The sequence below is a fragment of the Xiphophorus hellerii genome, chromosome 19 (genome assembly GCF_003331165.1).
Source record: "Xiphophorus hellerii strain 12219 chromosome 19, Xiphophorus_hellerii-4.1, whole genome shotgun sequence".
NCBI lineage: Eukaryota > Metazoa > Chordata > Actinopteri > Cyprinodontiformes > Poeciliidae > Xiphophorus > Xiphophorus hellerii.
In genome coordinates this window covers 1,410,231-1,425,972 of record NC_045690.1, presented here as the reverse complement: position 1 = coordinate 1,425,972, position 15,742 = coordinate 1,410,231, and the positions used below count along the sequence as shown (strand labels likewise).

The following is a 15,742-nucleotide window of genomic DNA, read 5'->3' as shown; positions in this document are numbered from 1 at the left end:
GGCTACTTTTGAAATCAGATATCAGTAACATCACACTGATGTTACTGTATGCCATTCTTAATGTTTTAGACATTGTCACAAGTGGACTCGGACTACTAATTAGGACATTTCTGAGTTTAGTTTAGTCCCTGTATTTCACTTAGATTAAAATAAAAGTAGAAAGCATTTTAGTCGACAGGGTGTGAATACTTCTGCATTGGTCTGGACATTTCACTGCTGCTGCAGAGATGCCTCACCTGAGAAGAAAACGCTCCGGCGGGGTTTCAGGCTTTGGGCTGGTCCTTCACTCATAATGATCAGGACATAAAGGAGCGCTACCTGACTCTTCATCATGACCTCACACAGGAAATGAAGAAAAAACGCATTTTCTATAACAGTTGTTATGGAAACAGCAGTGGGAACGGCCATGGCAAAAAAATGAGATTGGACAAAAAATCTGAATTGGGTCACTTCAAGCTGCAGGTTTAACGCAGCCAAAAAGTGTTCTATGAGAACATTTTTGTGAATGATTTATTGGGCTGTGTTCACACTGCAGCATGAAGTGACCCAATTCAGATTTTTTGTCCAATCTGATTTTTTGTCCCATGGCCGTTCCCACTTCCAAATAAATGCGACCTGTACGTGTTCTGCAGTCTGAACGGGCAAACGACCTGGAAGTGTCCGGCATGCGCACTAGAGGGCACAATAACGTCAGTGTTCTCAGTCTTCTGCCAACCGCTATGAAAAGAAGTAGTGCTCAGTGTTTGGGGAAGTAAACATGGATGCTAACAGTGGAGCATAGCTTACACAGTTGAAGTTGTCTGATCGGAGCAGCATATTAACAACTTAATCCTCATATAGTCTGCCATGGTTTTTGTTAATTTTCCTGCTTGCGCGTATCAGGATGCAGAATAGTGACGTTTCTCGAGTATCAGTGACGTTCAGGTCGGATAAATGCGACCTGGACGTTCGGTCGCGTTTGAATTGGATACGTATCAGATACCCAAGTGGCCCGGGTCGCATTCGAAAAGAATTTGACCTGTTCTGCTCAGACTGTCATGAAAAGATCGGATACAGGTCGCATTACGTCAAAAAGATCGGAATTGGGTCACTTCAGGCTGCATTGTGAACGAAGCCTTAGATTTTTGTTTGGATTTAAGCTGTTTGCTTGTCAATAAAATATTACATTACTGAAAAAATCAATATATTTAAGAAGTGCATTATCAAAAATGTTGGATTTAGACATTTAAATTATTATAACAAACAAGATGTGATCGCTTACCTGTGATGGATGGTTATGTAAAGGCAATTTACTTCTGATAACATTTTTGAAAACAGAAACTGCAACAAAGTTCTAGTTCTGAACCGAAACTTCTGTATCAACTGGAAAGGAGAGTTATTCACCATTAAATATTGGAATGTTTTGTTTTTTAAAAATAAACATGTTTTGGTTTCTCATAGTTAACAGAAGTAGATTGCCTCTACATAACCACCCATAAAAGGTAAGCAATCACATCTTAAATGTCTTAATCAACCATATTTGATAGTGCACTTTTTAATGTTTTTTAAATAATGCATGTTTGTAAAGATAAACATCTTAATGTTTACAAAAAATGTTCCGACATGAGAAACTTTTTGTGAATTGTATATTAGTTTCCCACATTTGAATCTCCTGCAGAGATTATTTTGGTGTCTTTGCTCCCCCTTGTGGTATAAAATATGTAAACCATGACTTGCATGTTTTATGGTAAAGTGCTTGAAGCTGAGCTGTAAATCATTTTCAGATGCTAATTGAAAGACCTGAGGGAAATAAAATAATTTAACTGAGACTCATTTCATAATGTATGAATCCATAATGTTTCTGAGACGCTTCAGCGCCTCAGCTGAAGCTAGACTATCTGATAGTTAGATCATTTTTATACAGCAAGAAATAAACTGCTGTTTCTATAACAGCTGTCATAGAAATCATGTTTTTTTTCTTCATTTCCTGTGAGGTCATGATGAAGAGTCAGGTAGTGCTCCTTTATGTCCTGATCATTATGAGTGAAGGATCAGCAAAAAGCCTGAAACCCCGCCGGAGCGTTTTCTTCTCAGGTGAGGCATCTCTGCAGCAGGAGTGAAATGTCCAGACCAATGCAGAAGTATTCACACCTTGTTGACTTTTCCTCATTTTGTCATGTTGCAAACACAAGCTCTAGTGTTTCATTGTGACTTTGAATGATAAACTAACACAAAGAAGTGCATTATAAAGATGGAAATAATACGAGTGTAGCATGAAGACGCTGTCTACCCCCTCTTAATCTGATGTCTCTTAATAAAATGCAGAGAGCTAAACTAAATTCAGACGTTTATGAAAATGCTCTGATTTCAAAAGTAGCCTGAGGATGCCGGTTGGATTCTTTCCCTCAGATATTAACCTGAAGCTGTTTAAGGAGCCAGACTTTGACGGTTTGAGCTCCCTGCTGGTGAGAGAAGACATCGGTCTGCTCTTCATCGGAGCCAGAGGAAAGGTCATCACTCTCGGTTTGGATGACATCACTGAAAAGACCAGCGAGGTAGGAACTGGGCTTGGGTGGAACAGGTTGGAGAACCTGGACAGTACACACAATGCTTAATTTACCAATTTAATGTTTAGCTCCTATTTACATATTAATCTAAAAACAAAATGGTAAAGTTTAGATAAATATTTAGGACCAAGATGTGAATTTAGCTCAGAGAAAGATTAATGTGAAATGTACAAACTACATATTTAGTTAGCTCAGAGATAAATGTATTTAGTTTAAAAATATTTAATTTGAAGTTAAATGTTTAGGTTGAAGCCAAATATTTAGCTTGTTAACTGACTATTTAGACTGAAGCTTAATTATTAAAGATTAATTATTAACTAAATATCAAATCAATCAATCAAATTTTATTTGTATAGCACATTTCAGCAGCAAGGCATTTAAAAGTGCTTTACATCATATCAAACACAGAATCACAATGCAACATAGAATCAATAATCAAAACATGACATTAAGTCAAGTTCCATCAATAAATTCATAATTGATTACGTTTCAAATACAATCCTAAACAGGTGGGTTTTTAGTCGAGATTTAAAGGAAGTCATTGTTTCAGCTGTTTTACAGTTTTCTGGAAGTTTGTTCCAGATTTGTGGTGCATAGATGCTGAAAGCTGCTTCTCCTCGTTTGGTTCTGGTTCTGGGGATGCAGAGCAGACCAGAACCAGAAGACCTGAGAGGTCTGGAAGGTTGATACAACAACAGCAGATCTTTAATGTATTGTGGTGCTAAGCCGTTCAGTGATTTATAAACTAACAACAGGATTTTAAATATTTTAAAGTCTATTCTTTGAGCTACAGGGATCCAGTGGAGGAACTTTAAAACTGGTGTTATGTGCTCTATCTTCCTGGTTTTAGTCAGAACGCCAGCAGCAGCATTCTGGATCAGCTGCAGCTGTTTGAATGATTTGTTGGACAGACCTGTGAAGACGCTGTTGCAGTAATTAATGCGACTAAAGATAAACGCCTTTATGAGTTTCTCTAGATCTGGCTGAGACATTAGTCCTTTAATCCTGGAAATGTTCTTCAGGTGATAGAAGGCCGACTTTGTAACTGTCTTTATGTGGCTCTGGAGGTTCAGGTCAGAGTCCATCACTACTCCCTGGTTTCGGGCTGATCGCTGGTTTTAGTTGTAATAACTGAAGCTGTGCATTGACTCTAGATCTATAACTCTAGATCCATAACTCTAGATCTATAACTCTAGATCATTTCTCTTTAGGTCCAAAAATAATAACTTCAGTTTTGTTTCTGTTCAGCTGGAGAAAGTTTTGGCACATCCACACATTTATGTATTCTAAGCATCTGTTTTGAATATTGAGCTCAAAACTAAATAATTTCAAATTAAATATATTTAGCTCTGAGCTAGCTAAAACATTTACTTGACAAAATACATGTTGAAATATACATAAATAAATATAGCTACATAGCATTTGCAGTATGCTATGTAGCCTATGAATATTTAGTTTCAAGCTATCACTTTATAAAATGAAGCCGTTTATTTTTTCTTATTACTAACTGAATGACTTATTATTTCTGTTCATTTTTGGCTGTGTAACTTTACAAAAGGCACCCCATCGGATATATATTTGACTTTTCATATTAAAAAGACATGAAGGAATTTCACAAATGTCTCCTCATAAACACATGGTCTGTTGGTTTGTTTTCTGTCAGACTAACTGGACGGTGAGCTCTGAAGACAAATCCCAGTGCCAGAATAAAGGCAAGAGTATCGAGGTACACTACGGCACATTAAAATAAAGAAATGTTTTATTAGTCACATTAAATTAAAATAGTCTGTTTGTAGAAATAGCTGTTATTCTAACAGGAATGTGACAACTACATCATGATGATGCACACTCTGGATGATGGCAGAATTCTGGTTTGTGGAACCAGAGCATTCGACCCTACCTGCACACACCTGGTACGTTCTTCCCATAACTAGGGCTGGAGTTGTTGTCCTGTAGGACCAGACCCACTGGCTGGGCATTTACTGTGTAGGAAGAATTTAGTTTATTGCAATAAAACAGGAAAGGATGTAAAAACATGGAGCACTAAGGTATTAGAGTTTTGCATTGTTTTCTCATTTTACCCTCCGAATTAAAACAGATGCATGGAAGAGTAAGTAATATAATTTCTAAATTATTATAAATTCTTCAATGTTTCTTCAGATAGTCGACGAAGGAAATGTCACCATGGAAGACACAACTCAGAGTGGCAGAGGGAAAATTCCCTTTGACCCCAAAGAAAAATTTGCCTCCATGATGAATGGTTGGTGCAACACTTTTTATCCCAGGCTTAATGACGTTTCGCTCAGTATCTCAGTGTTTCATTCTCTGGATTAAAATTCTTAAGTTCTTGACCAAGCAGCAGGTGAGCATTAAGAAACCTCATCCTATGAAAAGTTTAGTTGTTCTCCTGCATCTGCATGGTTGTACATTTACTTGGATCTACATACAGCATCAACCAGTGAACCTGCACTGCTTCTCCTTCTCAGAGATTTCAGTCTCTTTATGCTTCAAAGCCTTCAGAGTAGAAAAAAAGTTAGCAGTTTTTGGGTTTTGGGCTGCTGGATTGTAACCAGTTGAAAAACAGAGGAAACAGCAGCAAGAGACAAAACAAATAGAGTTGATTAGATACTCAGAGTAACTTTTAAACTCAGGCTGTTTATTAGTTCACCACATGTTTATGACCCTAATTATAGATTCCATTTGTAAAGTAATTAACAATAATTAACAGCAATAATTTCTTTTCACATTTTATTTTACTTTTTATTTCATGCACTCAAAAGTACATAGGAAAAGTTCATGTAACAGCTAGAAGAAATCATGAATACGAGGGTGGTAATATCAGGGCCATATTCTTAGATTTGAAGAGACACCATTAACCATGAACTGTTGCTGGGAAAACAGTCTAATTTTAATTTTTCAAATGCTGCTCTCTCATGCCAGTCAAATAGAATTCAAGCCATATATATTGGAGAATAAAACTTCACATACCTTAACTGTTCTGCTGTAGTGCCACAAAGCTCCATTTTGGGGCCCAGCCTATTCAGTCTTTACATTAATGACCTACCAGACTTTTGTTCGCATGTAAAAGTACAGTTATATGCAAAGGATTCAGTGTTACCTGTTCATGCCAGAACAAAGAAAGAATATGCTTCTATGCACCTTTTGTACCTGCTACCTGCTGCTTCTTTTTCCCTTTTACCCACAGATGGCCAGGAACCAAGTATTATTGTTAATTGTCAGGTCCGACACCTATTAAAGACAAATTAAACAAACACAGAAAAGACAAGAGAGTTAGATTCTTTTGATCTCGCGAGGAGAACGGATAGAGATGTGTTTCCAGTCACAAATCTCCAACCACTCTGAAAACACATTTGTCCGCTCCTCTCTTTTTATTACTTTCGGAGTCCCTATCACAGAGAGTACTGCAACTCTAAGTTAAGCACAGCCTGTTTTAGCCTTTGAACGTTAATAAGCAGATCTGACATCTGTTTAATACGCAAGTCTATTTTTACATTTTAAGATGAGCAACTTCCAAATAACAAAAAGAGATTATATTTGTTACATGACGGGGAGGGGGGGAAAAAAGCGCTAATCCTTGGGACTTTTCTGTTTTCTGCTTAGCACATTTTAGAGTAGAAATGCATCTCAATTCTTAACTTGTAGATAATTTGTGTGATGTGTGAAAGAACAAAATTTAAAAAAAGAAAAACTCCTGAAGATTGAAGGCAATGCTAAGCTGTCTGAATCAATGAACTGCTTTTCACATTTTCACAGAGTCGAGCATTTGAAGGGGTGGGGGCAAAACACTTCATCACTTAGTTGCAGTGCTAATGACAATCACTAACTAAACACATGTTATCTTGCACTAGATTATTCGGTTCCAGACACAGGGTAAAACAGAGCAAGTTGTACATCTTCACGGCGACGGTTTTATAGCTATCTAGCAGGTCAAAAGAAGAAGAAGTTCCTGCTGAGTAATAAACCCTGTGAGCACGGTTGTCACTGCTTTTCTTCAGGGAGGCCCTCTTGTAAAAAGGAAACAAAGTAATTCAACAACACAGAAACATTCTTTATGCTGAAAGAAAAGAAAACAATAAAGGCATATAAGACAGATCATTATATAAGCAACACTATTAGGATACATGAAACAACAAATATTTGATAATATATACATTTCACCTAACATTAATGGAGAGAGACTTGGTCTGGTTGCAAAATGTAAATATCTTGGAGTCGTTGTTAACCCAAATCCATCCATCCACCCATTCTGCAATTATTTTTATTTTCATATGCTGGTGATATGCAGCTGCAAGTATAGTAAAACCCATCATGTCTTTCTTCAAGAGGACAATGAAAACCTGTGACAAGAAATTGTTCCATTTTCATTATCATAAAATTATTAACAAGCATAATGTTTTAAACCTTGATTCTTGACAGATATATCATGAAGTCTGTATTATTTTTAAAGTTTTGAATGGGCTTGCCCCACCACCGTCGGTTGATTTCATTCAGAAACGGCAAATAAAGTAAAATAAAAACCAGAGAACAAACCAAAGGAGACCGCAACATGCTGAGGCACAGAACAGTTTTGACAGAAGGTGGCGTCTGTTAGACATATTCATGGAGCGGACTATCAGCCTACATCAAAGACAGTAAAAACTACACAATTTTTTAAAAGCATCGCAAGCATTGGTTGAATGCAAACCAGTTCGTATTCATTCATAATGTCTTGTGCTGTTACTGTCTTTTGTCCAGTGAATTGCATGGTAAGGTATTTTGTTTTTGTGCTCCCTTGTCTTGGAACAAAATACAAAACTGAGCTTTTGTACTAACTTCTGCATATTTACATGAATTGTGGTAATATTGATTAATGTGCATTGCCCTAATCAAATAAACTAAAATAAATTAAACATTTTAAAGTGTTAATCCATCAGAAAACATCTTCACAACATCCAGTTTAAGACAACATTTTTTTCTCCAGTTCTGAACAGCTGTACAACAAGGTTAATGGTTTGAGTGGATCTCACCCGTGCTGAAGGATTGTTTTGTAATGATTAGTTTAAAAATTGTAAAACATTTTCCTGTGCTATCAATAGGAAACACTTTATATACCGCTGGCTCCTTAAACTTCCTGGGAACAAGAATGGCTTTCCAAAAACATGCGCAGAATCTGATCAAGAATGAAGATGGATTCATTTGGTTCTTCGGTGAGGTGGCCACTTGACCCTTTTAAAATATATATTCTTGTCAAACCTCGCTTCACTTTTTATTTTGTCTGAACTCAGAGCCCACCATAATTTCCATGCACATGGCTGAAATAAACAAAAGTTCAGAGAACAATGAGGACGACAACGTGTTCTTGTTCCTCATCGAGAATGGTATTGAAGAACCACGCAACCTGCGGCTGTCGAGAGTTGCACGAGTGTGTAAAGTACGTCTGAATGCTAAACCTTTTTTTCGCTCCAGCTCTTGGTGAAGGCGGACGCCTTCCTAACCATTCTCATCCTCCTCTCTCTGTTTTTGCTGCTTTTTTGGAGCCTTTTTTTGCACATCCTCCAAATCTACAAATTGTGCTTAGTTGGTCTCTAAATGCAGTTGATCAAATTTTTTCAACAAGAAGACTGGGCACAGGAGAGCCCTCTTGTCCTGTGGGCTCTCCTGTGCCCAGTCTTCTCGTAAATCCAGGATGTACACCCAGAGTGTACATCCTGGATTTAGTTGGATTCATGATAACAGGACTTCTGCTGTTTGGAATTGGTGGATACCTGGCATATCGACAAATTTGTCATGGATTGGGTCGACTAGCGAACACTCAGACTGACATGCTGTGAGACTGAGGTGCATGTTGGATGCGATTCTTTCGTAGGCAAACTTTGGATGCTAAAAGTCAATAGCCGAATGGAATCAATCTTGGAGAATTTGCTAGTTTTTGTCCCATTGGAAACGACAACAAATTGTATCAGTTAAGACTCTAGGGAAGATGGACATTTTAAGTCTGCCTGATCTAAAGAAAATTAATTTATTCTGAATCTGGCTCCCTTGTCCGGCCTTGGCTTGCTGGCTATCTGAAATCTCCTGGAGTTTACGTAAACTAGCTGCTCTTTCCCTTCTTCACCCCCTCCCAAAGTCACCTGTGAAATTGTATGGTTGAACTCTCAAGGACTTGCTCTTAGATAATACCACCTTATGAGGGACTTTTGTTTTGGGAGAACAGGCTGTAATGAGACATGGGCTAATCTGCAAACACGCCATAGTTACAGACAACACACACTCCCTGACCTCAATGCCTTTTCCAGCTCATGTCTTTGTATATGAATGTTGCTACATGTGCTGTATTTCCCTGATAATTTCTTGCGCTGTCTGTCGTTCTGTCTAGTTTGTTATTTTAGACAAATATTTATCTTATCATCCAGAGAAACTTCTTCTCGCTTATAAATTATGGAGTACTTATACTTATACCAGGAGCATCTAGTTTATATATTAACTAATCCCAGAACAGGAATCAAACCTATTAGTTGGAACAAAAAGATGCAGAGGATTTCACTCAATCCAGAGCAGGAATTAGAACAAGCTTAGAATCCAGAGAAACTTCTATTAGTTTGTAAATCACAGACTACTTATTCAAAACAGGGTTATACTTTTTTGTTTTTTTTCCTTTGGTTTGTTTTTTTGTTATATTTCCTTCTAATTCATGTAAATCACTTTGAAATGCCTTGTTACAGAAAATGTGCTACATAAATAAAATTACTTTACCTACCTTTCCTTACCTAAACTCCCTTTAAACACCACATGAATCAGTAATAAAGTGATATTTGTGTCGATTCAGAGTGACGTGGGAGGAATGAGAATGTTGCGGAGAAAGTGGACCTCTTTCCTGAAAGTCCGTCTGGACTGCCCATTCGGAGACATAGGCTCTCCCTCTCTGGTGCAGGACGTCTTTCTTCTACGAGATGAAAATAATTTGACGAACAGCGTCTTCTACGCAACATTCATCCTAAACCCGTAAGTCATGTCTCCTCAGGTTTCAGTGTGCAAAGAATTCCGATTTTGTTAACCTCTTCATCTGCAGCTTTATGATTGTGCTGTTAATAAAATAAATTGAGTTCTATTACTCAACTGCCATGATGTTGGAGTAGAAACACTTCTGTCTTTCTGTGGTAAGACAAAATATTTGTAAAACTTTGCCTGTTCAGGGATTATTTCATAAAGGACATCTGAAACAAGAAAATTCAGCTTGGAAAGCTGAATTACCTTAGAGCTGTGCTACTTGACAATATATAGACTGGTGTTTACACAGCAGCCAGTCAAGGAGTGCTATTAACTTTCCTTGATGCTGATTGGCTGAACTCCCACAATGAAGACAAGAAAGGCCTTGGATGCTAGCTGCTGTTCTGAGGATCTGAGCTAAACTCAGGTTTACTGAGTTCCCCAGTAAACCTGCTGAGCCTGCTGGTCGGTGCGCCGAAGCGTCCGCCGTGTTTTTGTATTAAAAGATGTTAAGTTGGAATAGTAAAAATATTACTGTAAAACATGTAATATTTTTATAATAATGTTACAGGAAAACATGGCCAGTGAAACAATATTTAAACCCACAGCTAGTTTTAAAATCAACAAATAAAAAAATACAATTAAGATGAATATGAATTATTTGCACTTCTGTTTAATCCAAATGAAGTCAGCGGCTCCATCGGGCCCCCAGGGCTTCAGGGGCCATAAAGGCTGATATTTTAACACAGATGTATAAATGTAACATTTATTTATTGAGATTATCAATGCTGCTAAATTTGATTTAATGGTTTCAGCATAAATTAAAAGATTTTAAATTGTTTAACATTTAAATGTAAGATTTTAAGGAGCTGGCAAGTTTACTTTCTAAAAGTTCAAAGACCAATCTTCATACTCAGATTGTTTTGTTACCATAGCAACAATCTGATGCTGTGAGTTTGAGCTGTTTGTTCACAAATACAATTAATAACTTATTGTTTTTTATGTTGGCCAGTTAATCTACTCTCTCTCTCCCAGATTAAATCGAACCCAGAAGCTGTTAGAGGTGCTGATGGTTTTAGCAGCACGAGGGGCCCCTAGGTCATATTCTGCCCCAGGCCTCATGCAGCCTTGGACCGGCCCTGCAGGATGAGTTCAATCTGCTGCACTGAGCAGAGATGAGCAACAAACTGAGATTTAATTCAATGCTGCTAATGTGGCTTTAGCAGCTCTAACATTTATGTCTGTTGAGTTTTAACAAGAGACACAGAAACTGTTTTGGTTGGTTGAGTTTATGGACGAGTTTTTCAGATCTCAGCGCTCATTAACTCTAAGTGGACAAAGAATTTGATATGGTTTGATGCATCGTGTAACTGGAAAAATAATGATAAAATAAAACCAGCGTGATGCGTGACTACGAGACGAGAGCGAAAGCTCCTCACCGGCTGAACCTGCATGATGAGGTTAGCGCTGGTTCGTTAACCGCTAACGCTCCGACCAACCGGAACACAGACATTTATTTCCACAAAACATAAGTTGTGTGGAAGAACTAAGCACAGCCTATGATCCACCAGCAGCAGAACCTCCTTCAGCAGCAACAATACTCAGCAGTGGTTCTGCTTATGTTGTGAAAAGTGTTGCTTTAGTTCATTGAAGGTTTTGCTCAGCTCTCTTAAAGATGCGCCACATAATTTTCAGACACACTGACATATGGACTTTGACTAGGGCATTTTTTTTCTCTGCCAATGTGTATCAGTCTGACTGCTGTGTTTGGGATCCATGATCACACTGTAGATGTTGAACAGATGAACTCACATTTCAATTCATAATATTTATGCAGTAGATTGCATAAATATTGGCTATTTTGAAAATGGCAGCCAGTAACATGTCAAGTAACATTATATCTCCATATTTCAGCTTACCAAAATGCATTTTCTTTCATATACTTTAGATATTCTTCACCACAGATTTATCATGGAGCAAAATTTGCACAAATAGTTTGGAGTTTTGTTCTACAGAAAAATCTCTGAAAACTGAACCCACCATAGGGATTTCCCCAGAAATCTGGCTAAAACCGGTGGTGGGGTGCCGAGGCGAGCCACCATGTTTTTGTATTAAAAGATAATAAGTTGACAGGAAATCTAAAACATTAGAGGGTAATTGTGTTACTGGAGGACACTTCCAAAAATACTGACACCCACAAATACAGTTTTGAAAGCAATAACAAAAATACAATTAAAAAAATATCAATTATTTGCACTTTTGTCAAATCCAAATTATGTCATCAGTCAGTGGATCTAAAAACACAATGTGATGCTGATCACATTTAGAGCCGGCCCAAGGCATAAACTAACTTAGGAGAATATCAATGCAGTTAAATTTGATTTAATGGTTTCAGCATAGATAAATTAAAATATCTTAAAGTGTTTTACATTTAAGATTTTAAGGAGCTGGCAAGTTTACTTTGTAAAAATTCAAAGAACAATTATCATAGTTAGATTGTTTTGTTACCATAGCAACAATCTGATGCTGTGAGTTTAATCTTTGAGTTTTAGCTGTTTGTTCACTAATTCAAATGAGTAAGCTACAATTATCACTGACTGCTTTTAAACTTTGCCAACTAAACTAAACCCCTGTCCCAGACTTTACTAATTCCATGTTGAAATGCTGTTGGATTTTCTGATGTTCTTAGCAGCAAGAGGGGCCCCTAAGTTAAATTCTGCTCAAGGCCTCATACAGCCTTGGATCCGGCCCTGCATGATTAGCTAAATCCACTGCACAGCTCATTTCTGCTGCTGAGTATAGGACAATAGGGATTGTGTCGCCACAAAAAAAAATAAATAAATAAAATAAACCAGCAAGCTGCGCGACTACGAGGCAAAGAACAATTATTTTGACTGCATGCTCAACATTCACATCTAAATGCGCACCTGTGAACACTGAGCGCAGCTCAATGTGAACATTTGCGGTTCACATTGAGCTGCATGAGCAGAGCAAATGCGGTAAATTTAAACTTGATTCCTACCTTAATAAATTTCCCAAAGAAACAAGGGTCCTCATCCTCACACGGGATTGGTGTAAATGTCCATAAAGATGAGCCTGTGTCCAGTTTGAGTGAAAGCAGGTGTGCGCAATCCATGCCAAGGTAAACTTCAGAGATCAAGCAGTGACAGAGTGCGAAGCGGTAAACACACAGAGGCGCTGGTGGTGTGATGGTCTGCGCTCCTTGTCCTGTGTGTCAACTAATAAAACTATAAAAAAAACAATACCTATCTTTCTTTCAGGAATAATTCTGCCCTGCTGGTAAAATGCTCACTGCAGCAGAGATGCTTGCTATCTTATTTTAAAAAATAAAAATAAGAATTTTTTAAATAAAAACAGAAACAAACAATGCTTAGTCTGGCGGTGGGGTGTGGGGGGGCAGTAAAGCCTAGCGGCCAGCCAGGCTTATAATACACTGGGAGAAATCCTGCACCATTTGTGACAGTTGTTTGGGGTCGGTGCTGATATGTTTCATTTTCAGAAGTATGATTCTCTGAATTTGCAGGGAGCCATCCAGTACCTGCAGTCAGTCCGCTGTCTGCGCCTACAAGCTGTCAGACATCAGGCAAGTTTTCAGGGGGAACTTTATGACCGAGACTGCTTATGGCACCTGGGTGAGGTTCATGGGAGCATTACCTACCCCTTATCCTCGTTCAGTAAGCACCAAGACCAGAACAATATAAGATGGTAGTGAAGAAAATTATTCACCTCACATGATCTCTGATCTGTATTATCAGTGTATTAATGATGAAATGCGAGCCAGTGGTGTGAAGACTTCTTATGACCTCCCAGACTCAACCCTGCAGTTTCTGAAGAACCATCCTCTGATGGAGGGAGCGGTGACGCCGCTCACTGGGAAGCCCCTGCTGGTTCGATCTATGGCCCAGTTCTCCAAAATTGTTGTTGACAAAGTAACCTCTCTGGATGGAGAGCAGCACAACGTCATGTTTATTAGCAACAGTAAGTAACTGGATCATATATAATGACTTAACACATCTTGGTGTTGTTGGCAGGATCAGACTGGACAATGGCTGTATTGACCAATGAGCAGGAAAAAACTACATGCACTCTAGATCTTGTCGACACATTAGATCTCTAATCCTGGAGATGTTCTTCAGGAAATAGAAGGCTGACTAAACTAAAGTAACAGAAACAAGGCTGATCTAATCAAAGAAAGAGACTATAGAACAGGGGTCTCAAACTCCAGTCCTCGAGGGCCGCAGACCTACAGTTTTTAGATGTGCCACAGGTACAAAACACTGGAATGAAATGGATTAATTACCTCCTTCTTGTGTAGATCAGTTTTCCGAGCCTTTCTAATGACCTAATTATTCTATTCAGGTGTGGTGCAGCAGAGGCACATCTAAAAGCTGCAGGACTGCGGCCCTCGAGGACTGGAGTTTGAGACCCCTGCTATAGAACATAAAGTAATAATGAAGCTAGAATAAATCAAGCCCAATAACAACTCCAAACAATCCAGGATCCTAAAAGTCCTAGCATTCCACTACAGGAACACTTAGCCTTACTGCTGTTCCCTTGGTGCAGGTACAGGACATTGTGGTGCAGAAAGGAGCATTTGGGGAGAAGCCTGATGCCCACAGTTATAACCACCCTAAACAATGGCCTCCGCTAAGGATTTCTATTTATGTTGAACCTCGTGTGAGGGTGTTTAACCAAAACATTGCTGCTAGTATTCTTTGTAACTTTACAAACTTTACCCTGTAGAAACCAGAGTTAACCTCTGGTTCTGTCCTCTAGACTCTGGTTGGCTGCAGAAGGCGGTGTGGTCTGGTGATGATGGAGGGCGAATCATTGAGGAGTTGCAGCTGTTTCAGGGTCCTCAGCCCATTCGCTTCCTTCAGCTCTCCTCTAGAAGAGTAGGTTACAGCTACATGTCTGTAGACTAAATGGACCTGGAGCTAACCTTTGAACTCTGATGATCTGCAGGGTCAGCTGTACAGCGCAACTAGAACTGCTGTTGCTCAGCTCAGTGTGAGGGACTGCAGCCGCTACACATCCTGTGCTGACTGCCTTATAGCCAGAGATCCATACTGTGGCTGGAACCGTCTCAAAGGCCTGTGTGCTGCTGTTGCTGGTGCTTCAAACTTCTCCATGTATGTCACACTAACTAAGACATGTTCATTGTGTGCTACGTTTATAATCAGAGGATTTAATTCATTTGTGGCAGGATCCAGAACCTCATTGATGGTGATGCTACAATGTGCCCAAGCTCTCATTGCAAGTATTCCCCACATAAAGCTCTTTACACACATTTACCTTAGTGAGGAGAAAAGTAGGATAATTTTAATGGCTGTTTTGGCTTCTCCCACAGTGTCAAAGCAGATTACCGACATCCACCTCACAGTTGACGTCGCACAGTTCCTCCCCTGCTCCCCTGATACCAATCTCCCCATCAGCTGGAGCTTCTCTGGTAAAATCCTTGAGCCCGGTCCCCGACACATTCTGCTCAGCCAGGGACTCGTTTTAACACCTTCCTTCACTGATGAAGGCCTTTACACCTGTGAGACAGTGGAAGTAGTTAAAGGCAGAGAGCACAAGAAGGCAGTGAACCAGTACAACGTTAAAGTTTCAGAGGGTGGGGTAAACTGGCTTCAGGCTATAGTTATCTCTTTTTTAGCTGTTTTTTGTGTCCTGTGTCTAATGCTCATCATCTCCGTATGCTGGAAGAAGAAATCTCGAAACCGTGTTGGCACTACCAGTGTGAGTTATGATAGCACTGAGCGACCAGAGTGGAAGACAAAGTCCTGCAGCTGTGAGAGTGATCCTGATACTAAGAAAACCATAGCAAATGGGGTGGAAAAGAGGAAAAAATCTACAGTTTAAAACAAATTTATAGTTTCATAACAGAACAACCCACTTTTGTTACACTTTGTGCATCACTGCCATCAACTCTGTAAAAATAAATGACAAAAATGATTAAAGTGTGGTTATCTATGCTTGTAGCTAGGGTTAAAATGATTAATTGGATGAATTGATTATTAAAATAATCATTACTTAATTTAGCAAGTGATTAATTGTTAACTGGGGTATACAAGCTCTAAAAGTCAATTTGTCGAAAGAACAACACAGAGCACTAATTAAGAAGAAACTACAACATTTTCGCTTTAGATTAAAAAAAACATGCTTGTCTGCAATCTGCTCTACACAAA

At 38.8% G+C, this 15,742-nt stretch overlaps 1 protein-coding gene across 4 annotated transcripts; it reads left to right on the top strand.

Annotated features, from left to right (window-relative positions):
• Positions 1-532: 532 nt before the first annotated feature.
• On the top strand, positions 533-15,514 carry LOC116709546 (semaphorin-4E-like). 4 transcript variants are annotated; one of them, XM_032548156.1, is made up of 14 exons: positions 539-2,073; positions 2,389-2,534; positions 4,210-4,272; positions 4,364-4,459; positions 4,707-4,806; positions 7,643-7,753; positions 7,832-7,977; positions 9,373-9,548; positions 13,078-13,186; positions 13,310-13,532; positions 14,331-14,449; positions 14,520-14,686; positions 14,761-14,810; positions 14,905-15,514. In XM_032548156.1, exons 1-14 carry the CDS (start codon positions 1,947-1,949, stop codon positions 15,414-15,416), a joined length of 2,145 nt encoding a protein of 714 aa, XP_032404047.1. In that variant the 5' UTR covers positions 539-1,946; the 3' UTR covers positions 15,417-15,514. The 4 variants fall into 4 exon arrangements, with proteins under 4 accessions (XP_032404049.1, XP_032404047.1, XP_032404046.1 ...); XM_032548155.1 differs by having other exon boundaries at positions 540-2,073; positions 13,078-13,228; XM_032548157.1 differs by lacking the exon at positions 539-2,073 and having other exon boundaries at positions 2,517-2,534; positions 4,343-4,459; positions 13,078-13,228.
• The last annotated feature ends 228 nt before the right edge of the window (positions 15,515-15,742 follow it).

Excerpts from the sequence above, each read along its gene's own strand:
- LOC116709546 (XM_032548155.1), top strand. The coding sequence starts at position 1,947 with ATGTTTTTTTTCTTCATTTCCTGTGAGGTCATGATGAAGAGTCAGGTA. Across the intron at positions 4,807-7,642 it reads ATTTGCCTCCATGATGAATG|GAAACACTTTATATACCGCT; the intron begins GTTGGTGCAACA and ends TGCTATCAATAG. Across the intron at positions 7,754-7,831 it reads TGGATTCATTTGGTTCTTCG|AGCCCACCATAATTTCCATG; the intron begins GTGAGGTGGCCA and ends GTCTGAACTCAG.